Source organism: Macaca fascicularis, chromosome 8, assembly GCF_037993035.2.
Source record: "Macaca fascicularis isolate 582-1 chromosome 8, T2T-MFA8v1.1".
Lineage (NCBI taxonomy): Eukaryota > Metazoa > Chordata > Mammalia > Primates > Cercopithecidae > Macaca > Macaca fascicularis.
Window position 1 is genome coordinate 29,810,756 of NC_088382.1, and position 16,426 is coordinate 29,827,181.

At 48.2% G+C, this 16,426-nt stretch overlaps 1 protein-coding gene across 3 annotated transcripts in view; it reads left to right on the plus strand.

The window, feature by feature from the left end:
* DPYSL2 (dihydropyrimidinase like 2) overlaps positions 1-16,426 on the plus strand; it is a 138,455-nt gene that overhangs the window by 111,385 nt on the left and 10,644 nt on the right. For all 3 annotated transcript variants that reach the window (XM_005562887.4, XM_045398998.2, XM_065519000.1), the window contains exons 8-10: positions 3,757-3,877; positions 12,391-12,547; positions 12,903-13,044. In XM_005562887.4, coding sequence (XP_005562944.3) covers positions 3,757-3,877; positions 12,391-12,547; positions 12,903-13,044 — 420 coding nt within the window. The remainder of the gene's footprint in view (positions 1-3,756; positions 3,878-12,390; positions 12,548-12,902; positions 13,045-16,426) is intronic.

Here is a 16,426-nt window from a genome sequence, read left to right on the forward strand (position 1 = left end):
TGCCGGGACCCTCACTCTTGTCTAAGTTTAGAGCCTTCCGAGGGGCTTGCATTCCTTCTTTCTCCTGCTTTCTGCAGGGAAGAACACAGGGCCCTGGCTTTACTGAAGAGGAAAAAGCTCTCAGAGAACTGTTATTCTGGTTGCTTGTATTCATCCATTTTCATACTGCTGTAAAGAAATACGTGAGATTGGGTAATTTATAAAGAAAAGAGATTGAATTGACTGACAGTTCTGCATGGCTGGGGAGGCCTCAGGAAACTTACAACCATGGTGAAAGGTGCAGGTCCGTCTTACGTGGTGGCGAGAGAGAGAGTGAGCAGAGGGCAAACTGCCACTTTTAAACCATCAGATCTCATGAGAACTCACTCATTATCAATGAGAACAGTGTGGGGGAACCTTCCCCATGATCCAGTCGCCTCCCATCAGGTCCCTCCCTCAACATGTGTGGATTACAATTTGAGATGAGATTTGGGTGGGGACACAGAGCCAAACCGTATCATTGCTATTTCGACCAGAGAAATTGAAACCATTTTTACACGATTAGGCCTGGCAGCCTTTGCACTGAGAACTTCAGAATCCCCAGCAACTGATTACGGAGTCTCCTTGAGGGCTGGCAGACCCGGGGATTCACCAGTATGGGAGGCAGTTTTTCAGCTGATTTAGAGGCCCCTCTTGTATGCCAGGCCCTGAGTCGTTTTACCCATGTGACAGCCCAGTGAGGCGAGGAGAGGGACACAGAGGGTTTTAAATGGTGAATGGTGGCAGAGCAGGATTAGAACTCAAGCCCATAGGCACTTGCCAGCTGACGTCTCCTCTCATGGTGAGTTTGTCAAGAGGGATCTGTTGTGTGTTAAACCCTGTGTGGGTGATAAAGAGAATACAGTATGGAATGATTTTCGTGAATTTGAGCTTCCCAGTCTACTTGGGGAGGTGCCACTGATGGAATGAAACACACCCCAGTGTAACTTCTCTGCCGTTTGGTGACCTATCCATCACTAGCATGATGGCTCACTTGGATTTGAACTTTCCAAACATGTTCCTAGCCCACTAGGCTTTTCTTCCCAACCCACCATGTGAGACCACCCCGTAGGATTTTCCCTTGTTTTCAACCCAGAGGATTGGAAAGGACACTAGAGAGTGCGGACATCTGGAACTGAGCCGTCTGTGGCTGAGAGGAGTGGCGACTGAGCCTGCATGCTGAGCCGGGCAGTGCCTGGCATTGTGGGGATGCAAAACAAATAAAACAGGGATCCTTTCTGAAGGGACTGTGGACAAGGCAGGGAGAAAGAAGTAGACAGAAAGTGAGTGTAGAGATAGAATTTGACAGCAGCTCTGAGCTGTAGGACTGATGTCTGGGAAGAGAGTGGGGACTTGGAAATGAGGATAATGAAGAACCCTTCACAGGGATGGGCACTTTCCAGCATGCCTTGCAGAATGACAGATGTTCTGACACTGCTGTGTGTCCCTGGACAGGTCATTCCCCTCTCTGAGTTGCCTCATCATTAAAATCAGAAGATAGGCATAGTGGCTCGTATCTGTCCCCCAGCACTCTGGGAGGCCGAGGTGGGAGGATCCCTTGAGCCCAGGAGTTCAAGACCAACCGGGGCAACATGGCGAAACCCCATATTGGGACAATAAACGGAGTAGTCACCTGTATCTCTGGGAGGTGCTGAGGGTTTTAGTGGAGTCCATGTCACACTTCACACCCATGCAGGATGTCCCTGCCCCCGCCTGGTGCTGCTGTGCCACAGGCATCTCTTGTAAGTGGAGAGAGAGGGCTTGTCCTTCAGCTGTCTCAGGAATGAAAAACATTTGGGTGTTTAATGAGCTTTTTCAAGAGCCTTTGCTTGGACTCTGGATTTCTAGACATCCCTTTTCACATAGTTGATGCCTGAAAGGCCAAATGTGAATGAAGTTGTCTCAGCTCTGCTAAATTAGATTACCACTTAATGCAATGACAGAGCAATCTTTTGCAATCTTTTGGCCAAGCTCCAGTGGAGACAAGGTAGCCAATTTGGTTACAGGGGCTCAGTTATTTCTTGTGAAAAATAACAGCGTTCTGTGGAGCAGCCTAGATTGAAATACCATGAGCATAAAACGAAGTCATTTATTTGCTTAGCAAACATTTTTGAGCACCTGCTTTATACCAGGCAGGACACTGGGAGCTATTGGGGGCGGGGCATGGAAGATACTAAGCCGTGAGTAAGCCCCAGCCCCTCCCCTCCAAGAGTTCAAGCCAGAGCCCTTTTGCCGGGATTTGGAGAGGGAGCCAGTGATGTTCTGAGGTCTGCAGTCCACAATTTTACCAGCTCCTTCCCTTGCCGATTGGTGATTCCTCTGTAGGATAGAACTTGATGCAGGGAGTCTTGCCTGATCAGGTATTCCACAGTCGTCATGTGGGATTTGAAATATAATTCATCTGAACATCCGATTTATTTATTTATTTATTAATTTATGAGACAAAGTCTCACTGTCGCCCAGGCTGGAGTGCAGTGGCGCCATCTCGGCTGACTGCAACCTCCATCTCCTGGGTTCAAGCGATTCTCCTGCCTCAGCCTCCTGAGTAGCTGGAATTACAGGCACATGCCACCACACCTGGCTAATTTTTCTTAATTTTTAGTAGAGACGGAGTTTCACCATGTTGGTCAGGCTGGTCTCGAACTCCTGACCTCAGGTAATCCACCTGTGTTGACCTCCCAAAGTGCTGGGATTACAGGTGTGAGCCATCACGCCGACTGGAACATCCAATTTAAAGCGCCAGATTATTTACTCAAGCAGTTCTCCAATATTGTACTGAAGATCGTACCAGGCTGTGGCTGGCCACGTTTGTGCTTCACACACAGGGGTCCATTGGTGTAGACAAACGGGGCCTGCTCCGTTCCCGGAGCCCTGTGAGGCTGCATTGTTTTGTGGGTGATGCTGAACTCGTTCATGAGCATTTAATGGGAGCCCAGCACGAACTCCACATCACTGAATATCTTGACTCAAGATCCTGGGAGCAGAATGAATATATGGAATTGAGAGCAATCAGTGTCTGTGTGTGGCGGTTCTCAAACGTTAGTAAGTGTGAAAATAACCCACATTGCTGGGTCTCACCCTCAGAGTTTCTAGCCTGTGAGTCTCTGGTCCAGGGCAGAGCCAGAGAATCTGCATTTCTTACAGACTCTGGGCCAGTGCTGATGTCACAAGCTTGCTGCCTGCACCTGGAGAAGGGTCAGAAGCGAGTTTTCTTTTCTTTTTCTTTCTTTTTTTTTTTTTTTTGAGATGGAGTTTCACTTTGTTGCCCAGGTTGGAGTACGGTGGTACAATCTTGGCTTACTGCCACCTCTGCCTGCTGGGTTCAAGTGATTCCTCCTGCCTTACACTCACAAGTAGCTGGGATTACAGGCACCTGCTGCCATGCCCAGCTTTTTTTTTTTTTTTTTTTTTTGTATTTTTAGTAGATACTGGGTTTCGCCATGTTGGCCAGGCTAGTCTTGAACTCCTGACCTCAGGTAATCCACCTGCCTCGGCCTCCCAAAGTGCTGGGATTACAGGCATGAGCCAATGTGCCCAGCCACAGGAGGGAATTAGTTCAACCAAACCAATGTTAGAGACACAAGGCAAGTCACACTTCTCCGAATTGTCCCCTGGGGTAGGACCTTGGAGACTCAGCAGCCTTGCTTTCATCCTAGCCTCTCTCTGGGGTGGAGGATAAAGGTAGGGGCTCGTGGGGTGGGCTGAGCCACGTTCTCATGCTCTGCTGCTGTTTTGCAGGTCGAGGCCGAAGCCGTGAATCGTGCCATCACCATCGCCAACCAGACCAACTGCCCCCTGTATATCACCAAGGTGATGAGCAAAAGCTCTGCCGAGGTCATCGCCCAGGCACGGAAGAAGGGTGAGTGCTGTGGCTGTACTGGCTGATGGCAGGCAGGCAGGTTTGGAGGGGAGGGGGGCTCTTCACTGGGGAGGGCTCCTTTTCCAGACCCTCATGCCAAGTGGGCCACTTGCACCATGTTCCGGCATTAACCTAATTACAGCCGGGCAAGGCAGGATCTCCAGTTTCCTCCTCTGCTCCACTGCTGCGGCCTTGTTAGTATCTATTTAAAGCCGTGTGCACGCCAAGGCGGGGTGGGCAGGCACATGTCCCCCAGCCCCCGTGGAAGAGCTGGACTTACTTTGATGTGGTTGAAATAAACTAGGCATATACACAGATGACGTCAGTTTCCATCCACCCCACAATCCTTGGTCGCATCATGCACCTCCCCTCCAAAGCTGGGAGTGGTTTCTGCCGGGGTATGTAAGGCAGCTTTGTGGGGTGTGGGGATGCATTTTGCCCCAGACACTATCACATCCAGATGTTTTGGTGCGTGATAAACTCTTTTGATGCATTCCGAGCTGAGGCTGGGTCTCTGGTATTACTAGGGTGTCCATTGAGAAGGGTCCTGGAAACGAACTGATTAAGTACAGCTTCCAGTGCTTCCTCTAGAGGACGCCCCCTGAGGCACCTCATGCATTATGAATGCATCTCAGCCCTGTTGTCACCCGCTGCTGACTGCATGAATTTCGATAATCACACTGCGTCTTTTATGCTTGGGAGTTCTCTCCTCGTACAGAAAGCCTGAGGGCATGTCATTCATTTTGATGGTGGATCTTAGGCTGATCTGAAATGAACATTATAAAAGGGTCCCCTTCTTCCTTCCTTCCTTTCTCCCTTTTATGTCCCCTCTTCCCCTTTGCCTATTGGGATCTCTCCATCTCTCTGTCTCCACTTCTCTTCCCTCCTTTCCTGATTTCTGTTTCATTTTATCTTTCATCTGACTCTTTCTCAGTCCCTCTGTCATTCTCTCTGTGTGTCTTTCTTTCCGTGTTAGAAAGGTAGCCATTTGACCTCTATGGCTTGGTTTCTACTTCTCTGTATTATGTGATCCACATGGATCAAGGTGGGCTGTGGGAGTTTTTTCACTGGCGGGTGACTTGCTGCAAGCCCTGGAACAAATTACTCAATGATGACTGAGTCATCTTGTCCCAGAGATGATGACTTCCAGACGGACCCAGCGACTCCTGGCCCTCGTTCTTTGGAGTGCTCCTGGGGCCTCTGTCCTTAGGCTGCACATCAAATGGTTGCCGCCTTTGTGTCTTCTCCTGGCACCTTGAAGGAATTGCCTTTTAGAAATAAGAAAGCATTCACCTAAAATAATGCAACTTACTGAGAATGAGCTTTGAGTTGTTTTCTAGGAGATATTGTGGATGACGATGGAATCGGTGGCCCTGGGTCACCCTGACACGCGTTTGCAAGAAGGCAGTGCGTTTGTGGGGATCGGCCTCTGTGCAGAAGGCCAGCCACAGCACCGCTGCCCCCACGTCGTGTGGGGGTGGGTGGCATAGTGTCTGAAAGGGGGAGAGAATGAGACGGCTTATTTTCTGTATTTTACCACTGCGCTCTACCTAGATGATGATGATACTTGAGTTAGGCTAACATCTCAACATGATTTTGGATAGAGGCCTTGTCTAAAGTTGACTCCATATTCAAACACGTACCTGTCCAGATGAGAAGAGAGAGGGGTCCTGCCTGTTCCAGACTTCAGTCGGGGAGGTGGAGTCGTCGGCCGTCCCTGCCGCAGGCCTCCTCCTCTCTGTCCTTCACGGTTCTTGTCACGTGGAGTTGCAGAGCTGCAGTGTGTTGTTGCAGTGCCCCGTTTGGACCTAGCACCCCAACTCAGTGCCCGGTAACCCCCTGTTTTATTTTAATTTTTAATTTTGCTTTTGAGATGGAGTCTCTGTCACCCAGGCTGGAGTGCAGTGGTGCCATCTCAGCTCACTGCAATCTCCGCCTCCTGGAATCAAGCGATTCTCCCGCCTCAGCCTCCTTAGTAGCTGGGATTACAGGCCCCCACTACCACGCCTGTCTAATTTTTATATTTTTAGTAGAGACGGGGTTTCACCATGTTGGCCAGGCTGGTCTGGAGCTCCTGACCTCAGGTGATCCACCCACCTCGGCCTCCCAAAATACTGGGATTACAGGCATGAGCCACTGCAACAGGGCACCCCTGTTGTCTTTATAACCTTGACATCCTGTGTGTCTTATGGGGTGAGCAGTGGGAGGGGACTTTAGTTTGTTCCCTTCCAGAGCCTTCTGAGTGAGAGTCCAGTGGTTCCCAGGATGGTGTTTGCATTCAAACTCTTACTCATTAATCCCTGAAAGCCTGAGCTTTAGACAAACCTGAGCTGCCAGAAAGGAATTTCCAGTGCATTCAGGTGCTAATGAGCAGGAATGAGAAGTCCTAGCTAACTTCCTAGGCTCTTAGGCTTTTTCCCATCTTGCTGGAACTTCCTAGCAACTTTGGGAGGCAGCTCTGGCAGGAATTTTTATATTTTGTTTTATTTTGCAGCTGAGTAAACTGAAGCTCAGAGCTCATGAATAGTGGAATTGGGGCTTGACTGTCAGGCATCTAACTTCAGGCCACAAATATCCGTGTTAATGTTTGACTGACTTCCCTTCATGCTTTGAGATTATTTTAATATGGTGATGCTTGTGGCCTGTGTGTGTTGGGGCTTAGTTCCTTAAGAATCCTGATTGAAACGGTGGCCTGACACCCAGCAGAGATACGGGTAATGGACACACAAGGATTCCCAAATGACCAAGAAGGAAAGCTCTGTAAGGGAGTATTAATTGTTTGCTCTCCAGGCTCAGTATTCATTCTTGGATCAAACCCCAACTTCACTGTACACCAGCCACGTGACGCTGGGTGCTTCCTTCTCATTTCCACATGTCTTTTCGCCATCCGCACGGGGAGGATAGTAACCATGACTCATCTCACAGGGTGATGATGATGTGTACATGAGATATTGCAGGTAAAAATGGAGACGAGAAGCGTGACCAGTTATTGTGACTACAGGATGAAGGGTCTGGTCTAACCTTGAGCTTGCGAGGAAAGCAGAGCACAGATGGCTGCTAACCCTGGGCAAGGGTTTTCTGCTCAGAATTGTTAGTCCACTTCAGGTGGGTTTTTCTGGCCCTCTGAGGCGAGTGTGAGCACTGCCACAGCCCCCTTTCTGATGTTCCATTTCTTCCTCTGTGAATGGAGAAATTCTGAATTCATTCAATGTTTCATGATGTGATATTTCAGGCCCTGTGTTCCAGGAACAAGAAATTGTCCCAACCACAGTTAGCTCTTCCACTTGCAGGGGTAGGACGTTGAGCGGAAAGTCACGTTGGGAGGTGGTCAGGGCTACAAAAGGGGTACAAGTCAGGAGGGGTTGAGCCCAGAAGGGAGTCTCAGAGGGGTCAGGCTGCGTAAGCAGACTTGAAATTTTTCTACAAATGTGAGCTTTGGTGAAAAATGATAATCCTGCCCTGGGAGGAGTAGTAATGTCTCCTTGTCTTAGTGATCCACATGAACCTCCCCAGCCAGAGACCTGCTGGTCCAGAATCTGAGATGAGAGAAGTTCAGGGAAGTGAGGATATGAGATGAAACGAATGAGAACTGTTTTCACGTGCCTGCTTGAGCCAGCACCACTGTGTCCTGCCTTGCCTGAGAGACACGCTGCTTCCATCAGCCGCTCTGAGCCGCTCCCCAGGATGGCGTGTCATCAACCCAATTTGGCAGCTGAGGCAGTGAACACAGAGCCAGGACCAGATGACCTGGGGGCATTTTCACTCTTGAAAAGAACTTAGACCAACTTAATAGGCTCATTTCATGGAAGAGAAGTAGAAATGCAGAAATTGAAAATCTTGCCCTAGATCATGCAGCCCGTGGGAATTAGAAACCATGATTCCAGGCCCCTGGCCACCTCTCTTTCCATGGAGGGCCCCCTGTGGGGATTTCTTCTCTAGAATGGGCTCCCTCTCCCTCTGACCACATTTTGTCCATGTGTGAGATCCAGCATGACTGCTGATGCCTTCCATGTGTGAGTGGTGGTCTGTGGGCAGTGCCTGATGACCTCATCTGGTGGATATTCTTTTCCATCCTCCTCCTCACCCCACCCCCGTAACCCGGGCGCAGAAACATTCAGGACATTAAACCCTGGGAACCTCAATTTGAGATAAGACCTCTTATGTCCTGCGGGTCTATAGGAGTGACTCAGGCATTATGAGAAGCACATGGTCATGGGGCCTGTGAGGACCACCTCCACTTGGGGATGAGTCCTTAGTTAAGCTTATGCTTGATGTTGCAATCTCGAACAGAAAAGGGGGCTGAGAGAGGAGAGAGTACAGTAGAGAAAGGGGGAAGATTTATTTTAAAGAATTATGTTTAAGGAATCAACTCACACGATTATGGGGATGGCAAGTCTGAAATCTGTAGATCAGGCCACAGACTGGAGACCCAGGGAAGAGCTGATGTTGGCATTGGGGTCCAAAGGCAGAATTCCTTCCCAGTCTGTGCCCTCACTTTAACAGCAGATGCTCTGCAAGGTTGGGAATTCAGTTTGCGTTGTAATTCAGACACTGGCAGGATGAGATCCTACTTCTGATTTTCAGCCATCTCAGCTCTGCATGTGTGAGACATACGGGCAGACACAGAAACTTTTGATTCGTTCATGTGGTGCTTGAGCTGGGAATTTGAATCCCTGAATTCATTCTTTTTTTACCGCCCACTTTGTTTAGTACAATTAGGAGCAACCGACCACTCTCGTTATACTTGTTAATTTGACAAAAATGTTTAAGGTATCGGCTACACAGTCACCTAGAACCTTCCCTCTTATAAGCCTTTGTGAGTATTTAATAATATTTTCTGTATCTCTATTGTCCCATCATACCCTGTACTCTCCTGTTTTTACTACTGGAAGTAGACTCATTAGTGCCTTTAAATCCAATCAGATTTGAGAACGAATTTCAGAAACCTCAGAACCCATTCAGAAAACTCATTTTTAAGATGATGTTCCTCTAGAACCACTCTTGCTATGAAAACCTGACAGCACAGGCCCCAGGCTGTTTGTTAGGGTCTGGCATGAATTCTTGCAAAGGCGAAGGAGAATGATGAGAGCGTGTGTAACTGTCTGCCTGTCTGTCTGTCCATCCCAGTTGGTTTTCACTCTGCTTTAGTGGCTGCATATTGAGCTACAGATACTGGTTTTCCACAGTTCCCACTTTGGATTTGTTCTCCTGCTTCTTGTCCATGGGAAGTGACCGCCAGAGCTGGGAGCTGTCAAGCAGTTTTAAACCCCAGCCTTGCGTTTATTCTTCATGAATGCACACGGGCCCCAGACTGGTTGCAAATGAGCACTAGCTCCCATACCCTGCAGTTCTTGGCCTTACTAGAGAGCCTGCCAGAGGCTGGCTTGGTCACATCCTTCAGTTTAGACTTTCCCTGAAGAAGAAAATCACGAAGGTCTAACGGGTGCCAAGAAAGCATCAGCAGTGTGTTTAGAGAAGTGCAGAAGGGCCAATTAAGCCTGTTCCGTGGTTTATTATTATTAGTGGTAATTATTTCTGGCGTGCAGTTCAAGGGTGTCTATGGCCTAGCTGAGCTCCGGAAGTGCATCCACAGCTCGCTGCTATGAATGTTTATAGACCCAGGAGGGGAGCCCTGGGTTGGGGGTTCCAGACCACCGGGGATGGGAGGCAGAGACTCCATGTATAGATCATACTCTTGTGGAGGTAGAGGCCTTGTACACGATGGCTAAACTCTTGTCCTGATTCTGGGCTAAGAAAGAAAGAAAGCCCAAAAGACAGCAAGGACCTCTGAATCCCTGAGGGAATTTGAACAGAACAAAGTAGAAATGAGCCACAGGTTGGCTCTGTCCCTCCCCTAGCATCCATAACCCTGCCCCTGAATGTCCCTATCTTTGCTTGGCTCTGGCCCAAAAGTCCACTTGGCCTTTGTCTAAGGAGGCAGGTTCTGCTCAGCAGTGACATTGAAAGCTCAGACCTTGTTTTGGGTTTTCTCGAGGCTGAAGGCCAAGTTCATTCTCTTGAAGTGAGGTACATATTCCTGTGCACAGAGAGAAGGGGAATCCAGCTCCTCATAGAGCAGCTCCCCACCCCAAGCTGAGTCGTGTTTCGCAGGGAGAGATAAGCCTGTGGTCAGCAGCATTCACCCCCATGGTATTCAGGCCACTTTCCAAGAACCAGCCCCTCCTTGTACTCAAGTTTCCAGAGGCAGGGCTGAGGAGCAGGCACAGGGAGAGGATGAGCGTCGGCAAGTTACAGGAAACTCAGGAAAATGTTTATGTGTGTCCAGGGATTTTCAGAGACCATCCAGCCATTCTTTATCACCAAGTGCCTCTGCTCTCATGAACTTCTTCATGTGGACAAAAGCAGGAAGCCTTTAGGGCCGCGCATCCCTTGTTTTCTTGTGACTTACACAGCTCTCACCTTTGTGCTTAGATGGACTGTGGCCAGTGGGACCTCCAGGCCTGGCTGGGTCAGGAGAGTTTTGCTTAACCAGATCTGTTTGATGCTTGAACCAAAAGCAGGGAGCTAGAGAGATCCTTTGAGAACTGATGACTGCTGCTGGGTCCTGCCCAGCCATTTGCATTTTATAAAGGTCTTTGGCAGCGGCCAAGGCCTTCTTATTATGTGTTGTTTTTCCACTTTGGGATGAACCGGAGTGGTTCATGCAGCCACCCTGATAGCTCTTTGCACCAGCTCCTACATGGGAGGCTTTGAGCAGGCCAGGAGCCAAGGGGACCCTCCTAGGCCTTCCGAGCACCTAGCACTGGCCCTTTTCTTCCTCAGGGCTTCCTTCTGGAGGTTTCCCTGGGTTTGGAGTCCTCCCTCCTGCTGGGGGTGGGGGCGTGGTTGCTGGTGACCTGGAGTGAGCTGCCTGCTGTGGCCTCCAGCACTTCCCGGCTGAACAGCGAGTCCTTTGTGAAATTCCTGAGGCAGGAGGGGGCAGCTGTGCAGAGCCAGCTCTCAGAGTGGCCGACAGAGAGGGTGTTGTGGTGTATCATCAAGTGATAAGGCCTTCAGAAAGGCTGTGGAGAGGAAGGAAAACACATTCCTGACTGCGGTGTGTTTGCCCTTGAGGGCCTGTGTTTGGGGAAGTAGAGAAGCTTTGCTGCATTGTTGTGGGGTGCGAGTTAGCCCTATGCTGGGGGGAGCCAGTGAGAGATGAATTCAGCTGACCTGGGATCAAATTCCAGCTTAGATGCCTTTAATTAATAACATATTAGACCATTTAATCAATTTAACACACGTTTATGGAGTGCCGACTATATGCAGGCAGGTAAATGATCTTCAAGATGTCTCAATCAGGTGGAAAGTCAAAAATTTAGAACTGGGTAATGACTGGAGGGGAGGATGGGATTCTCAGATGGAGGGTGTAATACCCGAGTTGTGTTTTGGACAATGTTAAAGGAGGAGATCAGCTTCCAGTAGTGAAGAGCATCTGAGGCTTCGGTGAGGAGGATTTTCTTTTAAGTACTTGAATGCAGAAGAGCTCCTTTGGAATATTTTATGCAAGAGAATGGCATGGAAAGATTATATTTTAGTAGATGACTCTGGAAGTGTCATGCAGAATGAATGGAGACATAGGGAGCGGAGTTGGGAGAGCAAACATAAATCTAAGGTCCAATGGGGAGGCTCTGTTGGAATGAGCTGGGAGAGATGATGAGGGCCTGATTTGAGGAACGATTGTATTGAAGGCACTAAGGTATTGGCATTCAGTAAATGTACATGAGTCTCAACTTTCTGGTTTACATCTGAATGGACAGAGAAGAGGACATGATCTGAGCATCAGGGAGTTGACATTTGTCTTGGATATTGCATTAATAGAGTTAGACTAGGCTTCCAGAAACTCTGAAATCCCAGTGGCATAATGTCCAGTTTGTTTCTCACAGAGTCGGCTGTGAAGCTGGTGGCTGTAACAGACGGCTTCTTCCAGGCAGTGACTCAGGGATCCAGGCTGTCTCTTGAGCACATCTGGGGGTTTATGTATTTGCCCTGAAATACTTCAGCCTGGTGATGTCATGGGTGATTTCCTCCCACAGACCTTTAGTCAGAGATAGACACTGTGAGGGGCTAGGAATTGTGAAAAGATTGTGTGAATGAACAGGAAGGTTAAATTTGAGGTGCCATAGGCCATGCATAAAGAACAGTCCAGATGGCACCTGGGACTGGATGTTTGGACACCATCTGAGCAGGAGATTAATAGAATTGAAAATCAGCAGTGTAGGAGACAGAAGCCTTCAGGATGTCTGGGATCCTGTAGGGAGGGTGTATTGTTTGAAGAGCAGGGGCCAAATATGGAATCTTAGGGAGCTCATGTTTGTGGGTGACAGGCTGATGGAGGTACTGGATTTCCCCAAGTCTCAGTTTCCTCATCTGTGAGACGAGCCTGTGAGACTATACCCATAAAGGGATAGTGAGAGCACTGGGTGCTGCTGGGCAGGCAGTGGCTCCTCATAGGGGTGGTTCCCTTCCCCCTACATTGTGTTGGACTGAACCTTGTGTGTTCTATTTGTCAGGAACTGTGGTGTATGGCGAGCCCATCACCGCCAGCTTGGGAACGGATGGTTCCCATTACTGGAGCAAGAACTGGGCCAAGGCTGCCGCCTTTGTCACCTCCCCACCTTTGAGCCCTGATCCAACCACTCCAGACTTTCTCAACTCCTTGCTGTCCTGGTGAGTCCTGGCGACTTGTTCACACTTCACATTCTGTCTTTCTTGAGACCAGACCAACCCGTTAGGTGAAAACAACATGGTGGCCGAGAGCAGCCATAAAACTGGGAGACCGATGTTCACCAAACTAGACTGGCTATATGAGTACAGGGAATTGTCATTCTAGCACCATTTTGGGAGGGGATTCTGGATTAAACACCTGGGCCATCTTGAAAGTCAAGCCAAGAAGGTGGAGGAGGCATCAGAAGGATTCCACTGTGGTTGTTGTGATGCCATTCATGGGACAGCCCACCAAATAGGCGTGGGCGCGCAGCATCCTGATGAAGCTGTGGCACCACGTTATGTGTTTTCTTTGCAGTGGAGACCTCCAGGTCACGGGCAGTGCCCATTGCACGTTTAACACTGCCCAGAAGGCTGTAGGAAAGGACAACTTCACCCTGATTCCGGAGGGCACCAATGGCACTGAGGAGCGGATGTCCGTCATCTGGGACAAGGCTGTGGTAAGGAGCGATGGCCTCACTCCTCGCTGGCTCTCAGCCTTCCTTGTCCTCCTCATCTGGGGGCCACGGGGCTTATGGAAGCCTTGAAATAACAGACAGTGGAGGACATCCTAGAAGCCAGTACTTATATGACAATATTTCTGAGGGTTGGAAATCTAAGACCTCTTCTAACAGGTCATTTCTTCCTAAATACTACATATGTATTTCTTTTTAAAACAATTTTTAAACTTTTTTCACATAAGGTTTTGCTCTGTCACGCAGGTTGGAGTACAGTGGTCCAATCATAGCTCACTGCAGCCTCCAACTCCTGGGCTCAGGTTATCCTCCCACCTCAGTCTCCTGAGTAGCTAGGACCACAGGCACACACCACTGTGCCTGGCTAATTCTTTGTGTGCGTGTGTAGATGGGGGTCTCACTATGTTGCCCAGGCTGGTCTCGAGTTCCCGGGTTTAAGCAATGCCTCAGCCTCCCGAAGTGCTGGGATTACAGATGTGAGCCATCACGCCTGGCCTGCCTATGTATTTCTTATCATTATCATCAATGGAGCAGTAAAGACTGAAAACCTACACAGCTTTAGATGTGACTCTAGGTCAGTCAGGAACAAAATTCCTTAGCAACCAGGTGACTTTTTCCGTTAATCCTCTTCTACTCTTGGAAATGGGCTCAATTTCCTTAAAAGTGTCTTTTAGGGCCCTCTGGACTTAGCATATCTTCTACTGCCAGCTTCCGGTAGGCCTGCTATGAACATACACTGACTTAGAGGATCTTTGGGCTTTTTCATTTTAATGTTTTAAAACATATTAACAGAATAGGTTTTCTGTTTTTTAGTGAATTTTTTAGATTATATGAAGAATATATCCTTATTCCAAGAGGAATAAGGAAATAAATAAAAGTCACCATGTTTCAGATAAAACGACAACACTTTGGCATATGTCTTTCCATTTTTTTGCTACTACACAAGTGCACATGTGTATATGCGATATGTGTGAGTGTGTAGATAATATTGGCATCATACAGCTGGGCCCACTCCCAGGCTCATGCCTGTAATCCCAGCACTTTAGCATGTCGAGGTGGGTGGATCAGTTAAGCCCAGGAGTTCAAGACCAGTCTGGGCAACATGGCAAAACCCTGTCTTTACTAAAAATACAAAAATTAGCCAGGCATGGTGGCGTGTGCCTATAGTCCCAGCTACTCGGTGGGTGGAGGCAGGAGGATCACCTGAGCCTTGGGAGGTTGAGGCTGCAGTGAGCCACGATCGGACCACTGCACTGCAAACTGGGCGACATAGTGAGACCCTGTCTCAAAAAAAAAAATAATAACAATAATATTGGCATCATACATACTATTTTGTAGTCTGTTTTTTTAAAAAATTAATATATCTTGGAAATATCTCCACCTGCTTCAATATACTTGAAAAAGTTGATTTACAGTAATAGACTCTTCCATGTGAATGCTAAACTGGGACTCATTTATTTATTTTTTTGAGATGGAGTCTCACTCTGGAGTGCAGTGGTGCAATCTCAGCTCACTGCAACCTCCACCTCCCGGGTTCAAGTGATTCTCCTGCCTCAGCCCCCTGAGTAGCTGAGATTACAGGCGTATGCCACCACACCCAGCTGATTTTTGTATTTTTAGTAGGGACGGGGTTTCACCATGTTGGCCAGGCTGATCTCAAACTCCTGACCTCAGGTAATCCACCTGCCTTGACCTCCCAAAGTGCTGGGATTACAGGCATGAGCCACCGTGCCCGGCCAGGACTCATTTATAATTCTTTTTTTTGGCGGGGAGAGACAGAGTTTCACTCTCTCCCCACAGGCTGGAGTGCAGTGGCACGACCTTGGCTCACTGCAACGTCTGCCTCCCGGGTTCATGCAATTCTCTTGCTTCAGCCTCCTGAGTAGCTGGGATTACAGGCGCCTGCCACCACGCCTGGCTAATTTTGCTATTTTTAGTAGAGATGGGGTTTCGCCATGTTGGCCAGGCTGGTCTCAAACTCCTGACCTCAGGTGATCCACCCACCTTGGCCTCCCAAAGTGCTGGGATTACAGGTGTGAGCCACTGTGCCCAGCCACATTTATGTCTTTGGTTGAGCATTTATGTTGTTTCTGTTTTTTTTTTCTTAACTGGAATGACATTTTTATAGACACATTCTTGATTATGTTTGTAGGAGAAATTTCTACAAGTGGCATTGCTGGGTCAAAGGACGTATATATTTTTAACAGTTTTGATACATATTGTGAAAGTTCCTTCCAGAAAGTTTGTACTGCTTTATATGCCACCACCAATATATGTCACTCCCCAATGTCTACCACCTGGGTGTTGTCAGCAAAAATCCATTGTTTGCTGATTTGATAAGTGAATTTTGTGTCTCATTGTTTTACATTTAATGTATTCAGTTACTGATTAGAGTGAAAATTTTTTCCTATGCTTATTGGCCATTTGTACTTTTTTCTCCCTCTTAATGCCAGTTCATTTCCTTTGCCCAGTTTTTTACTGGATTTAGAGTGGGTTTGGGAGGGGAAGCACTTGAGGCAATGTGATTGGCACCTAAAACCAGACACGGGGCTGAGACTTCTCGGTTGGCTAGACTAGAAGGTGACATCTGGCCAGGCGTGGTGCCCCATGCCTGAAATCCCAGCACTTTGGGAGGGCGAGGTGGGAGGGTTGCTTGAGGCCAGGACTTCAAGCCCAGCTGGGCACCATAGTGAGATCCTGTCTCTTAACAAAAAGAAAAATTAGCCTGGTATGGTAGTGCATGCCTGTCTTCCCAGCTACTCGAGAGGCTGACACAGGAGGATTGCTTGAGCCTGAGAGGCTGAGGCTGCAGTGAGCTGGAATCACTCTACTGCATTCTAACCTCAATGACAGCAAGATCCTGTCTCAAAAAAAGAGAGAAAAAAAGGAAGCCTAGATCTGTGGCTGTATTTTGTTGAAAAGGACAGCCAATTGGGCCAAATGATATTTCCTAAAGAGGCATTGCCACCCCTGCAAATTAAACAAAATTTTTTTTGTTTTGAAATAATTACAGATTAAGAAGTTGCAAAGATAGTACAGAGAGGTCCTGCGTACCCTTCACTCAGTTTCCCTTATGGTTACATCTTATGTGAATGTAGTACAATATCAAAACCAAGACACTGACAGTGTCACAATGTGTGGGTATAGCTCTAGGCTATGTGGCCACCTGTGGAGTCATGTGACCCCCACCACACTCAAGATGCAGGTCAAGTCCAGCATTTCAGAGACCAACCTCTTGCTGCTCCTCCCCTCCACCCTCCCTAAGCCTGGAAGAACTCATCTAGTCCCTCATCTGTTCTCCATCTCTACCATTTTGTTATTTGGAGAACATTATGGAAATGGAGTCATACAGTGTGTGACCTTTGAG